Source organism: Helianthus annuus, chromosome 17 (genome assembly GCF_002127325.2).
Source record: "Helianthus annuus cultivar XRQ/B chromosome 17, HanXRQr2.0-SUNRISE, whole genome shotgun sequence".
NCBI lineage: Eukaryota > Viridiplantae > Streptophyta > Magnoliopsida > Asterales > Asteraceae > Helianthus > Helianthus annuus.
In genome coordinates, this window is record NC_035449.2 from 164,771,276 (window position 1) to 164,796,763 (window position 25,488).

General features: G+C 36.8%; 1 protein-coding gene across 1 annotated transcript; it reads left to right on the plus strand.

The window, feature by feature from the left end:
• Positions 1-465: 465 nt before the first annotated feature.
• On the plus strand, positions 466-24,862 carry LOC110925930 (flavin-containing monooxygenase FMO GS-OX5). The gene is made up of 7 exons (XM_022169724.2): positions 466-1,017; positions 3,941-4,011; positions 4,245-4,394; positions 4,901-4,983; positions 5,060-5,193; positions 5,858-6,033; positions 24,574-24,862. The coding sequence occupies exons 1-7, from the start codon at positions 495-497 to the stop codon at positions 24,706-24,708; spliced, it is 1,272 nt and encodes a 423-aa protein (XP_022025416.1). The 5' UTR covers positions 466-494; the 3' UTR covers positions 24,709-24,862.
• The last annotated feature ends 626 nt before the right edge of the window (positions 24,863-25,488 follow it).

Consider the following 25,488-nt stretch of genomic DNA (forward strand, 5'->3'; position numbering starts at 1 on the left):
GCACTAGACATGGAATTGTAATTTAATTTAAACGATAACAATATAATATATTCGAACCATATATACGTTTTCCAAAATTTTAACGGTATATAATATTATTGGTATAACATTAACGGTTATATGTTTTAAGCGATTTAATGTTGGAACCAGGTGAGAATTTATACCACATATACATCAAAATAGCAAAAAAAAAAAAATCTGATGGGTTATATACGCTGCGTATAGCGCTATACACAACGTATATAAACCCTTGTTTTATGTGCAATGATTGCTAATAAGGCTCTTAAATCCATGGTTTATATACACTGAGTATAGCTCTTTACACAGCATAGGTAAACCCTAAATGTGCAGATAGCCAACCAAGGTGTGTAAATATTAAAATAATGTGAGACTTTATTAAACGTGTCTTAATTTGTAAAGCATAACTTCAATGTTTATTTTGAGAATATAGTTGGCTACTTGGCTAAACTTACAACCAATTACCAACTCCTACCATGAAGGATTCTCTGAATGTAGCTGTGATCGGAGCAGGCATCTCCGGCCTACTCACCGCCCGCGAGCTTCTCCGAGAGAACCTTCGTGTCACCGTCTTAGAAAAATCAGACAAGATCGGTGGAACCTGGGTTTACGATGATCGAGTGGAAGTTGATGGCTGCCTTCACCTCGACCCCAACAGATCCATTGTTCACAGCAGCATCTACAAATCTCTCCGAACAAATCTTCCTCGGCCACTGATGAGCTTCTCGGACTTCTCATTTGAAGACAAATCGTACGGTGATCCGAGGTTGTTCCCCGGTCATGAAGAGGTTCTAAAGTTCGTTCAGGATTTTGCTAACGAGTTTGGAGTTAGTGAGGTCATTCGGTTTAACTCGGAGGTGGTGCGAGTTGAGTCACAGGGTGGTGGGTTTGTGGTGGAGTGGCGGACGACGGAGGGTGGTTTGGTGGAGGAGGGTTTTGATGCGGTGGTGGTTTGTAATGGCCACCATACCGAACCACAAGTTGCTAGCGATGTCCCTGGTACGTTCTTAATCCGACTCGGTTTAACTTGTGTTTTTAATGTAGTATAAAAAACACTCGCACCATGCATTTTGTTATTTCCATCATATGAGTTCATGTTAAATCAAATTACATGTATCGCTATATTTATATTAACTGGAATGAAGCATTCGCGTTGTGGCGGAGTGTTTTATTTTTTTTTTAAACGCCTAACAGAATCAATCCCGAGCACTATCGGGGCACCCACTGGACAAACGTAGTACTCCGAGAGTAACCCGCGTCCACCACCAATTCCGGGGAAAACCCGGTAACCCCACCCGCTCGTAGACACGACAGTGAAATTGCCGGTAAAACCCATTTGGCCCAAGGATCCAACCCAGGTTTCCTTGAGTCTCCTATCATTGCACACCAGCGGCAGTGCCTCACTCTGCACCAAGTGAGAGTTGAACTTGTATCTCTCAAGAGAAATGCAAACTATCCACCACTTGATCTAAAGATCATTGACCGGAGTGTTAATAGGGATACTAATTTAACTAAACAAAACGATAAACTGTGTATATTAACATTAATTGTTTATAAATTATTTATAAATTTACAATCACTATGTATATGTTCTAGGAATAATCTATCTAAGACTATTTTTTCCAACAACATTAGGACTAATTTAACGTATGTTAAGCACGTGAGTAGCGAGTTGTAATTCCGCTAGTTTGTTTATTACATATTTAAAAGAAAATAAAACAACGTACCTAGTTTTTCTTTTCTATTCATATATATAAATTCATAACTTTCAAGTGTTGATGGTGGAATGACTTGTTAACATCCTATTCTTGCAAAACAAAGTCGATCCTTTGGAGGTGCAACAACCCATAAATGGCAACAGAAAACAAAACTATTTTCTTTAGCATGAAACCGAATAGAGTTGGAGAACAAAGTTTTTCCTCTTACTATAATCTCCTACCATCGGACATGATTTGTTCAAGATCATAAGGGTATACGGGGCACTTCTCGGGGAGGCCCGTGGTGACCCAATTCCCCGAGCGGGAACACCGCCGCTATCCCTGCGGTGACCCAATTCGGTGAATGGGATCGGTAGGAGGTTACCGCATGAAGGGAGAGAGGGAGAGGGTGGCCCATAAGCTTTTCAACCAATCAAATTATTTTCTTTTTTTTTCTTTTTTTTCTTTTTGAATAAAAAAACAAGTCCCCAACAGAGGAGTGCCGTCATCAAATTGAGGGTGTGAGGGGAGTTAAGAGGGGAGTTGACGTGGCGCGTGCTGATTGGCCGTGCGTAAGAGAGCGAACTCCCCTAAGAGAGGAGTGCCCCACTCACCCTAACTTGAAGATCTGGTTTGAACCCTAGAACGAAGAGCTTTTTGGTTGAAGCCGACGAGCTTATAGAGCGAATCATTGTGTTTATGAAAAAAAGATCGGATCTTGGTCTCTTCGATTATGATTTTTGGATTATTTGAGAAGAACTATGAGAGAGAGAGAAACATATACGAGATTTTTTTTTTTTTGAACGACAAATATCTTTTATTCCTGTCGTGTGTGGTACTTGAACTCAAGACCTCCCCCTACCAAAGTGTTTTAAAACTTTTGACTTTCCCAATAAACCACCACCCCATTCGTAAATATATACGAGATATATAGAAAGTATGTATGAGGTGAGATTAAAAGGTAAACATCACATTTCTTTAAAAATTTTAAACTGTGGTGGCTAGATTAATATCGGACAAAAATGCCCTCAAGGTGAAAGAAAATAACTGTGCATGTGTTATCAGCTCATTACCTTGTTATGGTTCTCAAGTTCTTAGACCATATGTAGTGGAAAGGGAATATAATGCCCCCATCCTAGGGCATTTTACGCCAAATGGCGGTCCAGTCAGCAAAGAGGCATTATTGGGCGTTTTCTAAAACGGGGTGTAATGGGGATGGGGCATTATTGGGCATTATTGAGGCATTAAATAAAATAAAGAAAAAACCCCTAAAAATCTAATTGGTTAGTCAACCCTCCCACAATCCCCTTTAGGCGTTTTATATATCACGCCAAAGCAATTTTTTTTTGAGCATGCATGATGCCCCATAATGCCCTATGTAATGGGAGTGGGGAGCGTTTTTTTTGAGCATAATGCCCACATAATGCCCCACTACGGGTGGTCTTATAAGTGGGAATGGGAAGGGTTTCTTGATGATCTCGATTATACGTGAGGTTAATTTCAAAAGAGAGTTCTAGTGCGAAAAGAAACTTAAATCGTTGATTTTATGTTAGTTCGTATATTTTAAAAGTTTTTCTTATATTTTACAAACAGATGTGTATGTTATATACATAAAAACATTTTAAATTAGTTTTTTCATAATGTTCTTATAACAACATAAGTTGAACATGTATAGATTGTAGAAATAAACATGTTTTATACATATATTTTCATGGATTTCAAGATAGATAAACATTGTATTTTAACAATTTTCTTATATTTCAAAAGTTTTTATATTATAAAAAGGAATAATGGAATTTAATAATCCCAACTTTCACCAGTTGGCCGGCAACGGACCCAACTTCAAAAATAGCCACTGGTGGTCCCAACTTTTGACATTTTGTAAAACATTGGACCCTTGCTAACACCGTCCAAGGGATGTTAGTGATGACCGCCAGTGGTCCAATGTTTGAAGTTGGGACCACCCTCTCCTACTCTCCCAGCAAGGGTCCAATGTTTTACAAAATGTCAAAAGTTGGGACCGCCAGTGATTATTTTTGAAGTTGGGTCCGTTGTCGGCCAACTGGTGAAAGTTGGGATTATTAAATTCCATTATTCCTTACAAAAATAAATAAATTTTATTTTTCTTCTTAATGGAACATTCCTTATATATAGGTATATAAATTTAGTTTAGTGTTCTTATATATTATATGGCAAAAGACTGAGACTTCTAATTGGCAAGGCAGGTATCGAGGAATGGCCACGGAAACAACTACATAGTCACAACTATCGTATTCCCGAGCCATACCGTGATCAAGTTCGTATCTTTTCCATGCTTTTGTTTCTTTTAGTGAATATATACAAGTATATCGAATGGTGATCTAATTAAAAGAAACATGTCAATAGATGAAATAAAAGTCGAATAAAGTTTGTTTTAAATATTTACACGTTTCATTTCAAAGAATGTTTATTATTTTGATTTACGTAGTATATTATTGTTTATTATCTTGATTTACGTAGTATATTATTAATTTTTTTAAAAATTGGCAGGTAGTGGTCGTGATCGGGAGTGGTCCTAGTGCAAATGATATATCCCGTGAAATCTCGACCATTGCCAAAGAGGTTCATCTTTCTTCGAGATCTTCAGACATCAAGGTCTCAAGGTTGGAAGGACATAAAAATATTTGGCAACACACGAAGGTACAATTTTAGTGCTTTATACAAATTATATACATTTAATTCAGAGTAAACTACCAAAATGGTCCTCGAGGTTTGGTCATTTTTTTCCGTTTTAGTCCAAAACTCAAATATTTTGAATCTGAGTCTCTGTGGTTTCATTTTTGTTGATATTTTCATCGAAAATCAAAATCTGGTCAGATTTTTCAGTTAACAACCAGTTTTTTTTTTTTGTCTTTTTTCTCCCTTTTAATGAAGGGCAAAATGGTGTTTTAACGTTTTATTATAACAAATTAAAAAAAAATATGACCATTTTGTCAGGGAGGAAAAAGACAAAAAAGCTGGATGTTAACTAAAAAATCTGACCAGATTTTGCTTGTGTATGCAAATGGCAGCAAAATTGAAACCACTTCAAAAGGTTTGAGTTTTGTATTAAATTACCAATAATTACCAAACCTAAGGGACCATTTTGGCAATTTACTTTTTAATTCAAGGTAATTATAAGGTGTAAATAGTGACATTTGTAATAGATCAAACGTGTTTTTGATGACGGGAAAGTCGAGTTTCAAGATGGTGATTCTGTTGTGGCTGATCTTATCTTACATTGCACAGGGTATGGACTACATGTTTAGATTCTAAATTCATGGAAACCAAATTGATATAATCTTGTTTTGATTCTATACGTTTAGGTTTAAGTTTCACTTCCCCTTTTTAAGAACATGCAACATTGTACATGTTGACGATAATCGTGTTGGGCCACTATACAAACATGTGCTTCTTCCTCAACTTGCACCTAGGCTCGCCTTCCTTGGATTAGCATATAGTATGTCATTCATTAGACTCTTTCTTTACATTTTTCTATTATTTTATTGGAATATTGGATTTTAATAATCCCAACTATTCGTTGTTGGTTGGCCGTCATCGGTCCCAACTTCAAAAATAATCACTAACAGTCCCAACTATTAACATATTGGCCACCAATGGACCCTGACTAACAGAGCCCTAACGCTGTTTTTCTCCGATCGCCGGAAAACCGTTTTTGGCTAGAAAAAGGTTTCTAAAGTTCCGATCAAATGTCACAAGGAGGTTTGTGACGAAAATGTTGAGTTTTGCGGCCAAAAGAATTTTTCCAGTAAAAAGGGAGTTTTCCGCGACTTCATTAATTGGGGCTTTTATTAGAAAAATGTTCCTAAAAGTCCATAATATGGTTACAACGAGGTTTGGGACGAAAAGGTTAAGTTTTCCGGCCAAAAAGGAGTCTTACGGCCAAAAACGCTTTTCCAGCGACCGGAGACTAACGACGTTAGGGTTCTATTAGTCAGGGTCCATTGGAGGCCAATATGTTAATAGTTTGAACTGGTGGTAGTTATTTTTTAAGTTGAGACTGTTGCCGACCAAGGATGAATAGTTGAGATTATTAAAATCCAATATTCATATTTTATTCTATCGGTTATTTTATGTTATTTTGTTGTTCCTACTATCCTCAGAACAAGGCCTTCTATTTCGAATGCTTGAATACCAATCTAAATGGGTAGCACTTACATTGGCCGGGAAGATATTGTTGCCCTCTAAAGAAGAGATGTTGGCCGATGTGTACAAACAATATCGAGAAATGGACGAAAATGGAATCCCAAGACGCCACACTCATTCACTAAATTATCAGGTTTTCATCTCATACTATTCTTGTTACTACATGAATTTCTAGGAATGTTGATTTAAGAACATTATCGAGAGATAAATTGGTTTCAGGCAGTTATGCTCAACCCAATCGATCATAAACCCAAACACACACACATATTAGTGCGACCGTATTTTAACCAATAATGAGAACCGATTACAAGGAATGAAAACAAAACCATGTATGTATACTACTCCAACTTGCTTATCAAGCTACATATTCTAATGCATATAGAATATATTCAAATTTTAATAAAAAAATAATGACCTTATACTTTAATACATACTAGGCTTAAAACGTTGAGCCACACACGCACGTTGCGGCGTGTTAACTCGCAAAATTTAGAACAAAACGTAAAACAAAAAATTTCTAAATGGTGAAAAATATAAGAACCAAAGTTGAAAAAGAAAAAAAGTGTTGGGGTTAAGTTGTAAAAGATATAAAACTATTAGGGTTAAAAGTAAATAAAAATTAAAGATAAAAAAAAGAAAATGAAAATCAAGTGGGGTACAACCATTTTTTGCCAAAATTACAACTAATAATACAACAAAATGTTACAAATTAATATGTAGTAACAAAATGTTACAAATTAATATATAGTTAATAATTAATTGGATACTAATATATTAATATTAAAATAAATTTTAATTTGTTGACCACCAAAACGTACTCCACAAATGTGAGTGAATGTTTGTTTCACAGGGTCGAATACATCCAAGTAAAATAACTCTACTGCAGATCAACCATGTCAGGTTGGTGAGTTGACGAGTTGAAAAACACAATCCTAACTCAATCCAAATTATTATTCGTGTCAAAGATCTCAATCCTAACCCGCACACACACAAATTGGGGTCAACCTCAACCCTAACTCAATCCAAATTATTATTCGTGTCAAAGATCTCAATCCTAACCTGCACACACACAAATTGGGGTCAACCCCAACATCACCCGTTTATCCTATTTTTTTTTCAAATCAGTCATACATGTTGATGAGTTATAAGTGGGTAAATGAGCCTTCTTGTATTGACAACCAGTCATACACTTCATTCTTTTGAACTTAGAGTTCGGGTATACCTAATTTTCAATATGATGCCTAGCATTTTGTAACCCACATGCCTGAGTCGTAAGTTGACTTTGCTGATTGAGAATACAACATTACCGAAGTGTGTGATTTGATATTTTGAATTATCCGTAATGACAACAATTTGGCTTCCTATATATCTTATCGATTTAGAGTCTTTCTTTTTCCCCGATAATATAATTTGAGCATCCTGAATCGAAAAATTACTCTTTGAGTTTATTTAACGGTTACTCGATGGTGGAAATGAAAGCATTGACTTCTTGGTATTGATTAACATACGAATACGAGCACAGTGATAAGATTATCTAACTATAGATGAGAAAGATATACCTCGGTTAATAACTAACCAGTTGAGACACCGATTTTCGATGAAAGCACGTTAATGAAACGAACTACGAAATACGAGTAGGCGGCGGTGGTTGTGGATGTTTTAAAAGGTTTTCTACAATCTCGCTAAGTATCTAATGCAAGTCCATACCCTTGTTCATATAGATCTCGGAGATCCATCCATGTTTGCCAAGTGTGCGGACATGCATGCATTTGTTCGACAAGTGGCGAGGTGATGAATGCATGCGCGACAAGTGGCGAGGTGATGCATGCATGCGCGACAAGTGGCAAGGCAATACATGTATGCGCGACAAGTTTCGAGGCAATGCATGCATGCGTGAGGAGTGTCAAGGCAATGCATGCATGCATGACAAGTGTAGAGGCAATGCACATGATTGACAAGTTGTGAGGATGAGTTGCATGTTTGCACCGATTGATGTACCTATCGCACCCGGTCCATGTACCTGTATCTTATTTAATACCCGCAATAAGTTTATTTATTAAAATAAACAATTATATTGCTAATGACGAGTATTAATAAGATAAACCCGTTCACGATCATAAATATAACTATTTTCACACATCGTTCATAATTACTAGTTAAACCAGTTAAGTGGATTTTAGTTCATTTCCCACGGTGTAACTCTTATAGGTGATAACTCAGTCGGTCGCGTTAATTAATCTGACCGGGTCCATTTTTCCAACAGTCTACCACTTGGAAGGTTTTCGATCAAGTACATTAACGATGACAGCCGGAGGCGCTCTAGCTACACATGGCTACCCTCAATAAGTTATCACACTTTAGATTCATTAACCAAAACATCCTGGAACATCCTGTTGCAAGACAATGAGCTTATGGTAATCGTTGTCATCTATCCTTTTCGTATGAGACATCAATCGAACAATGAGACAAGGATCGGTTCAATCTCACATGGTGTTCAATCATTATTGTTCTCATTCAAGAACCAAAGTGGTCCAATCAAACACACAGTAAGTTTGGGTAAGGCCTTACACTCCACCAGTTTGAATCAACGAGGGCGCCCTGATGTCTTATTGGTTACATATAATGTAAGAGTATAGAATCCCATCTTGATTACATTCAAATCCCACTGAACTTCAGAACTACTCCCAACCAGTGGCCTTATGACTAGCAGTTATGCGATACTGGTTGACACTGATCAAAGAATACTCTTTAGTAAACGAAAGTTCTAGTATGTATCTCAGGTTAAAGGATACTAAATGAGTATACCAAAATCAAAACATCTTATGACTAAGATCCATGAAGATGATTTGATGCAAGTTACACCCAATGTCATTCATAATGAGGTCTGTGAGTTTGGAAGTGAACTACTTGAGTCCAAAGTCTAAATAGTCTTAATTCAGAGTCGTTGCCACAAGTTTGACCAACTACGGGTAATTTATAATACAAGATACAGATTAAACATATTAAAATCGAATGCAATTGTAAAATTCAAATTTTGCACTTGAACAGTAAATCAAAAGTGAATATAAAAGGTACAACTGTTTGAATGTTCGTACATCCAAATACTAAATCAAAACAAATTGCTAGTTAATCTAAGGCCGATAGCATCCCTGTGTAGGTCATACTTGTCCTAAGTCACCAGTTTAGTGAACGGGTCTACTAGGTTTTGATATGTGTCTATTATGCTTATTATGATGTCTTTTCATACCAGTATTTCCTGCATATAGTGGAACTTTCTTAGAATATGCTTGGTCATGTGATAAGATCAAGGCTCTTTGTCTTGAGCAATAGCTCATGTGTTATTACAAAACACCTCGATTGGTTTCTAAATACTTGGAACCACATCGAGATCAGTGATGAACTTCTTCATTCAATCAACTTCTTTAGTAGCATCTAATGTTGCTATATATTCGAATTCGGTGGTTGAATCCGCCACAACACTCTGCTTGGAGCTTTTTCATGAGATAGCTCCTCCGATTAGAGTGAATACAAATCCTGATTATGAGCGAGAATCATCTCGGTCACTTTGGAAGCCAGCGTCAGTGTAACACCTTATAGTGAGCTCTTTTTCCACTGCTCCAAACATTAGGAACATATCTTTGGTTCTTCTCAAGTATCTCAGAATGTTCTTTATTGTAGTCCAACAGGCAATGCTAGGACTATGCTGAAAACGACTGTTCATGCTTAAAGCATACGAGACGTCAGATCTAATGCATAACGTGGTAAACATGGTAGAATTAATCTTTGAAGTATATGGAATTGCTTGCCTATATTTAGATACAATGTCCGTTTATGGAGATTGTATTTGTTCAACACGGTTCCTTTAGCAATGGGAACACCTCCTTTCTTGGAGTTTTCTATCTTAAAACGTGTCATCACTTTGTCTATGTATGTACTTCGACTTAGCTCGAGAAGCCGCATAGATTTATCTCTGTAGATCTTGATTCCTATAATGTAAGTTACTTCTCAAGATCCGTCATTGCGAAACAAGATCCCAAATAGTGTTTAACTTCGTTAAGCATTTGGATGTTGTTTCCAGTGATAATATATCGTCCACATATAGGATGAGGAATGATATAGTGCTCCCGCTAGCTTTTTGTAAACACAAGGCTTATTTTCATTCTTGACAAAACCAATCTCTTTGATTTTCTGGTCAAAATGAAGATTCTAGTTGCGAGATGCTTGTTTGAGTCCATAAACAGACTTATTCAATTTGCACACCCTATTTGTAAACACAAGGCTCATATTCATTCTTGACAAAACCAAACTCTTTGATTTTCTGATCAAAATGGAGATTCCAACTGCGAGATGCCTGTTTGAGTCCATAAATAGACTTATTTAGTTTGCACACCATATTTAGATATTTAGGATAGAAAAAACCTCCAGGCTGAACCATATAGACATCATTAGAGAGATGTCCAATGAGAAAATCAGTTTTGACATCCATTTGCCATATTTCATAATCATAGTACGCGGCTATGGCAAGCAATATCCTGGTCGATTTGACAATAACAACGGGCAAATAAGTTTCATCATGGTTAATACCCAGAGTTTCAGTATAACCTTTCGCAACTAGCCATGCTTTATTGGTATGTACATTTCCATGTATGTCGGTTTTTCTTTTGAAAATCCATTTGCTCCCTACTACCCGAGATTCGGGGGTAGCTCAACCAAGTCCTAGAATTGATTATCATGTATAGATTGCGTCTCGGCATTCATAGCGTCTTGCCATTTCTTAGATTCCAAATCTAAGATTGCAAATTTAAAGTTAGCAGGTTCGTCACTAGACTCAGCTACTAATAAGATTTCGGGACCATCTAGATGCCATAAGTATCTAGCAGGTCCTTTGCGAATCCTACTACTTCTGCGAACGCGTGTGTTTATGTCTGATGCATTGGCAACAACTACTTGTTGATCAGACGGTCCGACTTCATCAGCGGTTTTTTGTGGTTCTCGAGTTTCTTTAAGAACCACAATATTATTTTCAAGTTACTCGATTAAGAAGTTCTTCCTCGAGAAAGTGTCCCTTCCCCTTAATGGATATTACATTTGCATTAGGATGGTAGAAATAATATTCGCTTCTTTTATATTATCCGACAAAAACAACCTTTTCGCCTCGAGGATCGAGCTTATCATCGGAAGCACTTGTGATGTATGCATCACATCCCCATACTCTAAGGTATTCCAAATCGGGTTTACACGCATGCCTATGGTGTTCTGTTTAGCTTTTTAGTCAGAGCTAAATTGACAATGTGGGTAGCGGTTATAGGAGCATTACCCAAAAGGAGTGAGGAAAGTTAGTTATCGAACCATATTAAGTAGGGTTAGATTTTTCCTTTCGCTCACACCATTAAGTTGGAGTGCACTAGGTGGAGTGGGTTCTGAAATTATTCCACACTTTTTCAGATGATTGAGAAAGTCTAAGCTGAGGTATTCGATACCTCAATCTGATTGAATTATTTTTAATCTTTCTATTAAGATGGTTTTATAATTCTCTTTAAAACTCTTTGAACTTTTCAAAAGTTTCATGCTTATGCTTCATAAGATAGACATAAGCATATCGACTATAATCGTCGATGAAAGTAACGAAGTATCTTTCATGATTTCTGGTCATGGTTCTGAAATGGCCATATACATCAGTGTGAATGAGTCCTAACAGACCATTGACACGCTCACCAATATCGGTGAAGGGGTGCTTTGTGACTTAGCTATCTAAGCAGGATTCGCAATCATCAAAGGAGTCATGTCCAGTAGATTCAAGAATCTCCTCGGATTTGAGCCATTTTATGCGTGCCTTAGTTATGTGGCCAAGTTTACAATTCCATAGAAATGTTCATTCATACCAGCTTTGTTACACTTAGAAAGATGATATATGTTATTACTTGTCCGAACATAAATCTCATAAATACTATTTCAAGGTTTAGCCTCAAAATAAAAGACATCATTCAAATAGGCAGAAATAGAAATGCCATTAAAAACGTACTTGAATCCTTGTTCAAACATTGAAGAAACCGAAATAATGTTTCTGGATAAACCAGGTGCTAACAAACAGTTATTCAAAGTAATTACAAGGCTAGAAGGACATGAAAAACAAAACGTTCCAGTTTCTAGAACTGGAACTCTCTTTCCATCACCTACTGATGAGTTCCACATCGCATTGTTTCAGTATCTTCCACTTTTCAGGCTCCTTCAAGACATTAACAATGTCGTAACCACATCTGGTATCAAATACCCATGTGTTACTACAAACAGTGAAAAGTTCAATAACATAATTGAGAATCCTAGAAGAAGTTCTGTAGGACCGGTTTTGACACCGTTCGATTGCGTATCGTACGTTTCACGTGCGGAATCCGTGAACGTACGTGACCGAACACACGATAACGTACTACTAGCGTGATTTCATTGATAGATTTAGCGATTCGGTACAAGATCTCACGTTTACACTACTTTCTCTCTCTACTTTCTCTCTCTAGAAAGTCTACTCTCCATGTCTTCTCTCTAAGCACTAAGAACTCTTCAAAACCCTAACTAAAATCATAACACAAACTCCTATTTATATGGTCAAGGCACTTTAATGATAGTTATCATTAATTACAAGTTTGCCACCTTGCCATTTCTAACTAAATAAGACATTACGCGCTTGATTCCTTTCGGCTTTTCACTACAACTCGGATTGACGAAGGCGATAGACATTACGTGCATCAACAATCTCCCCCTTGGATATTGCTGTAGTCAATCTGTAGTGAAACTCGTAGCGACTTGACTTTCTCTCTCTTTAAGACTCGAAAGAAGATGTAGTTGACAGACAACTGCACTAACAAACTCCCCCTTGGATGTTGACGGAATCTTTAGTGAGAGTCTTCAAATACTCTTGTTCGAACAGAATCCTAGAGGATCTCTGTATTTTCTTTCGGAAACTTCAGGCTCCCCCTTTCGTCAAGCTTCCGTGCTTTTGGGATCGACGCCTTGCTTTTCAGATACAAGCTCCTTTAGTGTTAAGCTAGTCTTCAGACTCCCCCTTAGACTTGGCTGTCGGGATCGTAGTCTGGCTTTTTGCATCAACAAATTCTGAAACCTACACATCTCAAACACACAATTATAACAAACAATATAGTTGTGATTCAACTTAATGAATCAACTAAGCATTTGAGATTCATTTAACCAACCTGTCTATTCATCATGTTTAGCCTTTTAGATTTTGAATGTCAGCTCTTCAACATCAGTTGTCGAAAATCTTTTTGAATTTTTCAAAATAAGAAACATAAATGCAAAGACAAAAATTAAATGCAGAAATGAAATATGTACAAACATATTTTTGTGAGTTTGTGCAAGAGGATCATATCAGTTTTTGAGACACATCACAAACACCGTTAAGCTTTGAACATTGTAAGATCTAAACAATTTATCTAGATTGTCAGATATATCTTTACACAAAGTTTAACTGATTCGAGATACGAGATTAATGTTTTAGATACTTAAACTTATTCGAGTGTCCCATCACTTGAATATACTCCCGTATCCAGATTCAAATATTCAATCTTACAAACTTAATTGAGTGTCCCATTTCAGAATATACTCCCGTATCCAGATCTCAATATTCAGAATTACAGGAAAGTATACTAAGATGATATCTGTAAAGGGTTGGATTTGAAATCATGAGAGCTCAGGTCAGAACTACCGTTCAGCAGAGAGATCATGATTTGTGTCCCCTTTAGAGGATCTTTTCAGCTACAACAGATGATTGTCAATTTTATTGTCTAATCAGCTGAGGGCTTATGCTGTGTTTCAAGCATTTGCAGCAAGTATTATCCAAGGACTAGGTCAGAACTTCCATTCAGCAGAAGTCCCGGGATAAAAGCCCAGATATCACTGAGTATAAACAAACCTAGTATTTCAGAAAGAGAAACCTTTCAAACGAAATTTCGGGGGTTACCCATATATCCGTGAAATGTTACCCACAAACTAAGGAAGTTTGACATTTTATAGAATCTTTCAAACGAGATTTCGGGGGTTACCCATATATCCAAGAGATGTTCCCCACGAGATAAGCAAGTTTGGCTTTTATGTTTATATCTCGAAAACAATCTATTGAATGTGTAAAAATTTACTAACAAATCCACAATAAAATTGTTTATCACATTAAACATTCCATATCTTTAGCGTGTTGTGATAGTCTACTGATGTACTATCATCTCCTCTTATATGCAACAAAAACTCATTTTTTGATTTTTCGATGTTTTTGACTTTTTCAAATTTTCTAATTTTTTTTTAAAATTTTTCTCCCCCTAAAATCAAAATATGTTTCAATTTTGATTTTCTAAGAAAATTTGAAACAAACTATACAAACTTGACAACTTGATGAGAATCACATCAATTCTCAATCCACTTGGCGTAAACAATCAGAACTCCCTCTCACAACAAACTATTTTCCCATTATGATTTCAAAACACTTAAGTTTGTTTTAATCAAAATGGTTTTTCCGGAAAATTAGTTTTGTGTGTCATTTCACAAATTCGGGGTTTCATCACATTGTTTGTCAAATTACTACTTGTAGGAAAGATGAATCAAGTACAACTTAATGTCCTGATTTATCTTTTGAAAGACGAAAAATCACCAGAGTGAAATTTCTCAAGAAATGTGCCGATTCATGTTCCACGCTTATCAACCTGGGAACTCCGGCAAGTCAGGGTTTTTTTACTTGAAAAGATCCACCCAAGCCTGACCAGCCTTGGGTTTGATAGTTTTTACCTCAACAACTGGCTCTTCTGGTTTTGACGAACCAGAATCATTGCCTGAATGTGGCTTGTCTGACTTTGACCTGTCAGATTCATCGCCTGAAGGTGGCTTGTCTGACTTCGACATGTCAGATTCATCACATGAAGGTGGCTTGTCTGACTTCGACATGTCAGATTCATCGCCGACCTTTTTCTCCTTCTTCTTTATCTCCTCTTTTGTCCTCAGATTTGCATCTGACGAATTCGGTTTACTTGACTTTGTTTTCAAGTGAATCGATTCACCAGCACTCTTCTTCGATCTGTCGGGTGAACCCGAGGACAAAATCTTTTCCAGATATTCTCTGGCTTTCTTCCTCTTCTTTCGCAGTTTGTCTTTCTGCCCTTGAGAAAGTTTCACTTTCTTTTCTTGAACTTTAGGTTCTTGGACCTTCTGTTCTTTGACATGCTGTTCTGAAACTTTCAGTACCTTGGGCTTGACAGTGACTGGTTTCTTTGCCATTTTTTAGAATTAACCCTCAATCTTTCACTTGATTTCCTTGGGCAATCTCTGGCAATATGACCTTTGATTTGGCAGTTATAGCATCTCCTCGCCTCAAATCTCTGTCTCTGGCAGTTAACAGCAATGTGTCCTTGATAACCGCATTGGTAACACACTCTGTTATCATGCCAATCACCATTTTCATACCAAACGCTCAGATCAAAGCACTGTTTGGCTTGGTGATACTCTTTCCTCTTCTTGATTGTTGGATTTGGCTTTTGAGCACTGTGGTTAAACCTGCACCACTCATTACCAACAATTTTTGAATTTTCGTTTTTCAATTTTTGTATTTTTTGATTGCGATTGGATGATTGATCTGATGAGCTTTTATTTTTGTTTTGAACAATTTTCAAATTTTTACCTGTTTGTTTTTGTTCTACACTCTTCTTAACAGGTTCCTGCTTTGAGCATTCACCTATTTCAGTAGATTGCAAAACAGTATTTTTGAATTTTTCATTTAATTCTAAAAACAATTTTTGTTTTTCAAGTTTTGTATTTACATCATCAGATTTCTCATCACAATCTTCAACTTTGACATTGTCAAAGTTTGTGACATCGTCACTTATTGGATTTTCATTGATCGGTTCTGGACAAACATACGGTACAGAAGTCACAAAACCTTTCAATTTACTTTCTAATTCAGCAATTTTAATACTATTAATTTTAGATTCTTTTTCAAACTGAATGATTTTAGCAAGATAAGAATTGATTGCAATTTGTTTTTCAAGATTATCTTTACCAAAAATATCTCTCTCATCTTCTGAAATCTTGATTTGTTTTTGAAAATCTTTTTCAATTTTTGATTTTTCATTTTCAAAAACTTTTTCTTTTTCTTTCAAAATTTTGTTTTCCAATGTCAAACTATTCAAATCACTTAACAGTTTGACATTGTCTGATTCAAATTTGTCACATTTTGAACACTTCTCGGTCGTCTTTACATCCTCAGCTTTCTTCTCAACCTTAATAGCCGAAATCTCCTTAACTTGCTCCTCTACCTCTCGAACATTTTCTTCGGATTTTAATTTTGCTTCATCAGTTGCTTCATTTCTAATCTTTTGAATTTCAAGTTCTCGCTCTTTAATCTTCTCGATAAACTCGCTCAAATTCACTTCTAAATATATCTTCCTCAAATCTGTCAAAAACGTTCTCCACTCATCTCCCGGTAAAGCATTTCCTAATTTGTTAACCCATTCCTCATTTGTCTTGGTTATCTTCAAACTCATCATTATCCAATACAGCTCTACATACCTTTCAATCAATTCTTCAATCGATTCTCCATCGATACCTGAAAAATTATTGAACTTGTTCAGTACAATATTAATTGCATAATCCATTTTCGTTATCAAACGATTCACAAAAACGAATTCTCAATCAATAATGAAATTCGAACAAATAGACGACTATTCGATCGAATAACAAAAATTAAGCAACAACAAATCGAGTGAGAATTCTCTCGGGCGAGGATCCTATTCTTGACAAATCACCTTGGATTACCTGCAAACACACAAGTAAACGATCAAATCAAAACTGATTGAATACGTAACAGTGTGTTGATAATCCCAATCTAAAACTCGTTGTCAAAGATTCGTCGATTCAATCCAAAATTTTCGGGTGTGTATCTGATATTTCACAAATCACTTTGAATCACCTTTGATACTTGGGCTAATGGACAAAACTGATCACACCTTTACATGGACCTTCACATGCACACATATTTTTAAAAAAATACTAATATCAACAAAAATATATGATTTGACTAATAGTGGGCCGGTGCAATCAACAACTGGATTAGACCGAAGATAATGGGTCAACTGATTGAGTCAACTGAATGGTGATGTTTTGGGCTTCACAAGGGGCGGTTGGGTGGTTTGAAAAAAGATAAATTCGATTGGGTCACTTGGGCGGTGGGTTGGGCCTTCTTGCTTTTGATTGGCCAATAAGCGGTGAACTAATAGGCCAAAACAAAAAAAATTGATTGGGTCACTTGGGCGGTGCACAACAAAGATTAGGATTGGGCCTCAAAATATACTGGGACGGTGCAAAAATGATTTGTTCTTTTTTTATAAAAATGGGCGGTGGGTTTAATGGGCTGCAATTTGGGCGGTGGCACTTAAAGTTTTGCATGCAACTGGGCCTTAAATGCCACACCACTTTCAAAGAAGTGGGTTTAAGAAGCGATGAACAAGTGGGTTGGGCGGTGTTTGAAGGACTGCAGTGATTGGTCAAGATTTCTTAATGGGGCGGTGGATTTTTGGGCTTCAATGATTGGGTAAGTGGGGCGGTGGGTTTTGGCCGTTGATTGGGTCTCGTCGCAAGTGGGTGATGCCAAAAAAAAATGTTTTTGTCCCTTTTTAAAATTGGCGGTGGAAGCTACTACGTAAATAGACCTTTTGATGATGATTTTTTTTAAGAAAAAACAACCACAAGTAGCATATAATATTGATTAAAGATCTTACAATTGTAAACAAACTGACAAGCAACCATTTCAAAACACATCCATTTGACCAAAAATAGAAGTGGCTGACAAAACCCCTCAACAATTAATACACCTTTCTTGTGACTTTAAAAAATGGCTGACATGTTTCAACTTTGGAACACTTTGATTGGGCCTCAATTCACACTAACTCTACAAACAAACAATGAGTGGGCCAAACTAACACTAATGCCGACAATTGATTGAACTTTTGTGATCACTAAACCGACATCAACAGTGAACTGACAACAACTTTTAGCAATGTAACCGACAACAACAGCCACTATCCTAAAATTTCATTAGGCCTCAATTTAAACCAATCAAATAGACCAAGAATCTTAGACGTGGCCGACAACTATTTAAAAGTCAGTCTTTATGAAGAAGACGACACATGAGCGGTTCTACAAAAGATCTATAAGCGGTTCAATAGTTGTCCTATGAGCGGTCCAAAAATGACAAATAAGCGACCCAGTTTCTTACCTCACGAGCGAACCAAAACAATGCATTACGAGCGGACCAAACTGTATGACCAAAAAGCGATCCTAATCAAAAACATTTCGAGCGGTTCATACTACTGCCCAAATAAGCGAACCAGAGCTGAATTTTGACGCAAATTCAGACCGAAAAACCCGATATCTCCAAAACTACATGGAATTTCGATCTGAAACTTGGTAGGGTTTCAATTCAACGTTTTTCGCACATAATATCAAAAATTCAGACGAAACGGACCGTGAAATCACGTTCAATTTGTCGAATTTTCGTAAAAACCGTAAGAAATGAGTAGAAAAAGATGAAATCGATGAGTCCGGATCTGATTTGGCTCTGAAATCTGGTACGAATGATGTGTTTGATCAAGCAATCGAGCTCCTAGCTCTGATACCACTTGTAGGACCGGTTTTGACACCGTTCGATTGCGTATCGTACGTTTCACGTGCGGAATCCGTGAACGTACGTGACCGAACACACGATAACGTACTACTAACGTGATTTCATTGATAGATTTAGCGATTCGGTACAAGATCTCACGTTTACACTACTTTCTCTCTCTACTTTCTCTCTCTAGAAAGTCTACTCTCCAAGTCTTCTCTCTAAGCACTAAGAACTCTTCAAAACCCTAACTAAAATCATAACACAAACTCCTATTTATATGGTCAAGGCACTTTAATGATAGTTATCATTAATTACAAGTTTGCCACCTTGCCATTTCTAACTAAATAAGACATTACGCGCTTGATTCCTTTCGGCTTTTCACTACAACTCGGATTGACGAAGGCGATAGACATTACGTGCATCAACAAGTTCCAATGTTATTGGCATTGCTCGCCTTCAGCCTGGCTAGACATTACGAGTTGTTTCTTTTCCAGTGCCCCATTTAGTTGCATTCAAAGCACTGACGCTCCTTAGGTTGGTGTGATTTTGCAACCTGGTTGTTGTTGGTGGCATTTTTAGCCGCACCAACAATCTTTTTCTTGTGTTTACTTTTATGAGCCTTTTTCTTGTTGTTGGGCTTCTTAACATCACTAGACTTGACCATCAGAACTTGGTTGGTTTATGTGGACTATTCATCTTGGCTTTTTTGAGCATACCATGAAGCTCAGGCACAATCTTCACCTAAGCATTCATATTATAGTTCACAATGAACTGGTCATATGAGCTAGGAAGAGAGTTTAAGATGAAGTCTGCTGCCATTTATCTTGCAGGGGATAACCAAGTTTGTTCATCTGGTCAATCTACCTTTTCATCTTAAGCACATGAATACCTACACATGATCCTTGTTGCATTTTATAGCTTATGAGTTGTTTCATGGTATCATATCGCTCCTATCAAGCTTATTTATGGAACATGCATTTTAGTTGCTGGATCATTTCATAAGCATTTTTATCTTCCATGTTCTTCTGAAGATCACATGGTGGCTTGCATAAGGCAGGCTACCTCAATGGCATCCTCGTTATACTTTTCATGTGCCTTACGAACAAAAATAGTGTTATTTTCAGGCTTGATAGGGACTGGGCCATCAAAGATATATAGCTTTTTCGTCGTCTTGGGAACTATTTTCATAATGCGGTTCCATTCAAGAAAGTTGGTGTTATTCAGTTTTTTCCTTTTCAAGTATACACTTGAGAATGAAGGAGTTGTTTTCATTAGACATTTGCTAAATTAGCAAAGATATTTTAATTTGTCTTTTCGATGTATATTTCCTTATTTAATTAATGACACAATGACAATAATTAGAACCTAGAATGAGAATCTTGTTATGTAAATAGTAAAGGCAGCTGTGGTATGCACTTTAGTAAGTGATTAGGTAGACTGACAGCGTGTATCAATTGTGAGAATTACACAACTCTCGAATATGAGGCCGCCAAGACAACTCTTGTCTATGCATTGATATGTTTAGCCTCATCAGTTCCGTCTTTTTACTTTCGTGACAGCTGGAGCATGTGATGAGAAAATAAAAAGTAATAGTCGTCCTAAAAGAGATACTTGTGGAAGGGCCGGGTGTGTCATCGAAACCCTTACACATTGGAAGGATAAGATACACATCAAGTGTAGTGTTGTGGCTCCAAACACTGATGGTTCGCTTTATGTTCCAAGTGTAGCTTGTGATAGGATGACATAGACTATTGATTTTAATTAGGAAAATTGGTATTTAATATACCAATCTTTGCCCAGTTGGTAAATAATAATCCAACCTACAGAATTGGTATATAATAATCCTACCTATCAACATGTTGGTACTCAATGAACTTCCGTTAGTTTTTTTAACTGAAGTTAGTTTTTAAATTTTATTTATTACAAAAACAGTCCCTGTAGATATTCTCCGAGCTCACTCCGGTCACTGGAGATATTCTCCGGCCGGTGTTTCCGGCGAACCAACCGCCCTACCCCGACTCTCCGTCTCCCACCTTCACACTTATAACACCTCCACACCCCTCGTCGTTCTCTGATTCGTCTTCGGCAACCAAAGAAGCTCCGACCGGCGACGATCTGGCTTACCGATGAGACACCCGCACAACCCCTCTCCCTCTCTGCCATGGTTTCTCCGACGAACAACCCCCCCCCGGTTAGTCTCTTCCTCAAGGAACCTCCAACCGGTGAAGTGTGTCGGATCACGGAGGAGCTCTGGCGGAGCTGGCAGCGACGTTTGATAGTCGGCAGGTGGCCGGTGAGTTTTTCCGACAATAGTGCCGCCGCATACCGCGGTGGTGGCGGCGTTTTCTTCTTCTCCGGTAGGCCGTGATTTCTCAGAAGGATGATTGATGATGACGAAGGTTGAAGCTGATGATGATGAGGCTGTGAAGGCGATGATTCAGCAGCAGGTTCTGAGTTGGTTCGAGCTGGGTTTAGATCTGTTTCAGATTCGGGTAATGTGGTGGCGGTGGTGGTGGTGGTGGTGGTGCTGTGGCGATGGTTACGGTGGTGGAGGTGTTGTGGCGATGGTGGTGGTGGTGGCGGTGGCGATGCGGTGGTGGTGGTGGTGGCGGTGGCGGTGCTGTGGCGGTGGTGGCGGTGGTGGTGGTGGTGGTGGCGGTGCTGTGGCTATTAACCTCAGGGACCATTTTGGCTATTAACTCATAGTTAAAACTAGTAAATTACAAATACAGGGACTGTTTGTGTAATAAATAAAACTTAAAAACTAACTTCAGTTAAAAAAAACTAACAGAAGTTGATTGAGTACCAACATGATGATAGGTAGGATTATTATATACCAATTCTGTAGGTTGGATTATTATTTACCAACTGGGCAAATGTTGGTTTATTAAATACCAATTTTCCTTTTAATTATGGGTTAATTTTTAATATTTTCCAAATATGGTTGTAAGAGCCAATTTTAGTATATATTTAGTTGTGACATCTTGATGAACCATTTCATCTCTCAGGACACTTAGTTTTCAATAAGTTATTAAAACTAAGTTCGCCGTGATATATTTAACCAATTTTAAGTTAATAGAAATCTATTAAGTTAATAGTTTTGTAAAATTAAATTTAGTTTAATTTGTATAACTTAATTGGTTATTATTTGTTTTAAAACAAACTTTTTTTTAGAACAAAATTTTTACAAGTTGTAAAATCAGATTAGAACTTATTTTAATGTGATTTTTGTAATATTTTAAAACTCCTTTTAAAATCATGTTGGTACTTAGGTTGCTTATGTTATAACAAATTATAAGATAAAAAGCAATCACAATAGCAAGAAAAATATGTAAATCTATATGGCCAAAAATTGTTCGATATTGCTAGAGCGTAATAACAAGATGGACTTGAGTGCATCCAGTCATCTTGAGCAACTCTCACTGACTTCATGACTCCTGTTTAGTGTCCTCGGTTTTTGTCTCCGGGTCTTCGTTTATTACAATTTTTACAAAATACAATAAAGGAAACTTGTCTATTACCTGAACCATCATGGTGGCCAAAACCATACTACCAAAAACCGAATAAAGTTAACAACCATAAAACAGGGTCGGGCCAGATTTACATATTTCATAACAATCACAAAATAAACCGGGCAATCTTTTGCTCAAGTAAAACAAATAAAATATTGACAAAAATCAAAGTTGCCCTTAAAATCAATTAGATCAAAAGCTTTAAAATTAATTAAATTTTGTGTTCTAATTCCGGCTAAAAGACTGGTAACGACTCGTATGTTGTAACAAGGCTCTGATACCATTGTTGGGTATCCATGGTGATCAGTTAAAATTTTATTTATCAAAACCTGGTTCAATAAATAATAGTCAATCATTTAAGTGAGTTAATCAATAAAAAGCATCCGGAAATAAATGAGTGATCAACAATAAACGAAACCCCACAGGATCTGGTTACATACGAATACGAGCACAATGATAAGATTATCTAACTACCGATGAGAAAGATATACCTCGGTTAATAACTATCCAGTTAATAAAACAAGGTTCAACGAATACACGCTAGTGAAACGAACTACGAAACGCGAGTAGGCGGCGGTGGCGGCTCTCAGCGGCAGTTATGGGTGTTTTAGAGAGTTTTGTGCAATTTCGCTAACTCTTTAATGCATGTACATGCTCTCTTTTATATAGATCTCGGAGATCCATGTATGTTTGCTAAGTGGCGACATGCATGCATTAGTTCGAAAAGTAGCGTGGTAACGCATGCATGCGCGACAAGTGGCGATACAATGCTTGCATGCGGGACAACTGGCATGGCAATGCATGCATGCGCGACAACTAGCGAGGATGGGTTGCGTGATTGCACCGGTTGATGCACCTATCTCACCCGGTCCATGTACCCGTCTCTCATTTAATACCCGCAAAAACTTTACTTATTAAAATAAACAATTATATTATTAATAACGAGTATTAATAATATAAACCTGCTCACGATCATAAATATAACTATGATCCGTTTCGCACATCTTTCATAATTACCAGTTAAACTAGTTAAGTGGATTTTAGTTCGTTGCCCACGGTGTAACTCTTATGGGTCATAACTTGGTCTGTCGCGTTTATTAATCGAACCGGTCCATTTTTCCAACATTTCCTTCGTGGCTACTGATATCAGCAATCGCAGGCCCTGTTACCCTTTCAGCCACACTTATAGCAAATTAATGGAAAAGATTTCCATTGTCTCTTATTCTTCTTTTCGTTACCTTGTTCTTCTTTATCACTCGATCATTCTTATTTCTCCTGTGTAGACTGTTTTGATTTGTCATTGTTTCGGTTTTGAAGTTAGTTAAAACATGGTTTTCCTTTGCTTCGCTGCACAAACTAGGCTTCATCTTCAGGTTTGATTGAGGTGTTGCTAATATTTTAGCTAATGCTTCATGGCCTAGAAGATTTTCGAACTCCACAAAGGAAGCTTGCGTTAGCCAACCCTGAATTGAAACAAACCTCTTGTATTTAGGTTTGAACCCATGAATAATAATCGTCTTAATTCTTGGTTCTTCAATCCAAGATTGATGGTCAATTTCTTTAATCTCTCAATGCAACGATTTAAATAAATGGAAGTATTGCACAATGGCTAAATCTTGTTGTAAAACTGATAATAATTTACTTTCCAGCAAGTGTAGTTTGGTATCGTTCTTTTTGGAGAAACATTATGCGAGGGTATCCCACACCTCTTTCTGTCTTTCAGCTTCTCAAATTGCTTCAACAATTTTTCTTCCACGATGGTCTTTAACACGAACATGGCCTTCCCAACTTTAAATCCCACACTTCTGAATGGCTCTATTTATATCCCACACTTCTGAATGGCTCTATTTATATCCCACACTTCTGAATGGCTTTGTTTATAATGTTTCTTGGTGGGATGGTATCCGATCGGTTAATAACCTCTTAGAGATCTTGTTCTAGTAGATACAACATCATACAAGGGCACCACATATTCTAATTTTGGTTGTTTAGTTTCCTTAGTGTTCCAACTCTTGAAAATTTTGCCTTGGTGATACTTGTCACTAGCAATCCTCCTTCAGTTTTTCCACTAGCTCTACTACCAGTTTGTTAAACTAGTTTCACTCGGTTACACCCAACTTAGCTGATCATAAACCCAAATTAACACACAAATCTTGCACGAACTAGTGCGACTCTTTTCTAATGAATAATGACAACAAATTTACAAGGAATAAAAACAAAACTCTGTATTTATACTAGTCCTACTTTCTTATCAAGCTACGAATTCTAATTCAAATATGATACCTTCAAAATTCAAAATAATAAACTAACTTGGACTTTAATACTAATCATATACTAATATTACTATTAGTATTAATATTAATATTATGTTTTTGATCGCCTTGGTCGGCTCAAACTCCAATTGGGCTGGTGTGGTAACTTTTAAATTGAGGTCTTTCATTCCCTTTTACTTTGTGGTTAAACAAACCATAGTTTCTGATTTCAACATTATCGGTTTGGATGGCAGATTGAATATGTGGATTGGTTAGCTGCTCAAGTAGGACTACGTGTTGAAGATCGACTTAAGAAGATCTTCAAGAACAATTTAGAGCTTCGGATGGCACATCCTAAGGATTATAGAGATGTGTCGGTGTTGTATTAATCTCCATAATGTGATTTAAGAAGCGATTCGAGATATTTCGAAGGCAAACAAAGGTATACAAATCAATATACCTGTAAGCAATCGATTGAACAATGTACTTAAAAAGTGTTTGATTTAATTGTACAACTTATATAATAGCGTTTAATTTCACAGATATTGTCTCATCATATGTCACATTGGGTTACAATTTGACATTAAACTCCTCGTGATGGAACGAGACAACTTCTAGTTGATCATACGCAACTATAGTACGTTAAAAACTCTATGCAAGTAATTTTACTGTATTTTTTTAAATCGATTGTGACAATTGTTAAATAAATATAATGATGAAAACATAGAAAATTTGAATAAATAAATAATTAATATATCAAGTTATATAAATACAATAATTAATAAATAATCATAAACAAGCCGAGTTTGAGCTTAGACTCGGCTCGACTCGACTTGTTTTCACCACTAATAGGTGGTGGATCATTAGAATCCATAGTCTTTCATGTAAAAATCATTCGTAAATAACTATACAGATTTTCTCAAACGCAAGTAATTTGCTAATGTGAAGAGTGAATGATGTGTAGCCAAAACAAATGAAGAAGAGTAGATACTCAGTGTTTTTATAAGATTGTTTGGATTAGGTTTCGGTACAAATGAGTCTTAACACAAGAAATGAAGAAGTCAATTTTTTCCTTTCTTTTTTTTTGAAATTTTTTTCCTATCTTTTCAAACACATATTTTAATTCCAAAATCTAAAAAAAATCATGTATTGGGACTAGTAGAGTAATT

What these genes read in the sequence shown, in the direction of transcription:
- LOC110925930 (XM_022169724.2), top strand. Translation starts at nt 495, where the DNA reads ATGAAGGATTCTCTGAATGTAGCTGTGATCGGAGCAGGCATCTCCGGC. An exon ending in AGTTGCTAGCGATGTCCCTG is followed by an intron (nt 1,018 to 3,940) that starts GTACGTTCTTAA and finishes TTGGCAAGGCAG; the next exon opens with GTATCGAGGAATGGCCACGG. An exon ending in ATATTTGGCAACACACGAAG is followed by an intron (nt 4,395 to 4,900) that starts GTACAATTTTAG and finishes CATTTGTAATAG; the next exon opens with ATCAAACGTGTTTTTGATGA.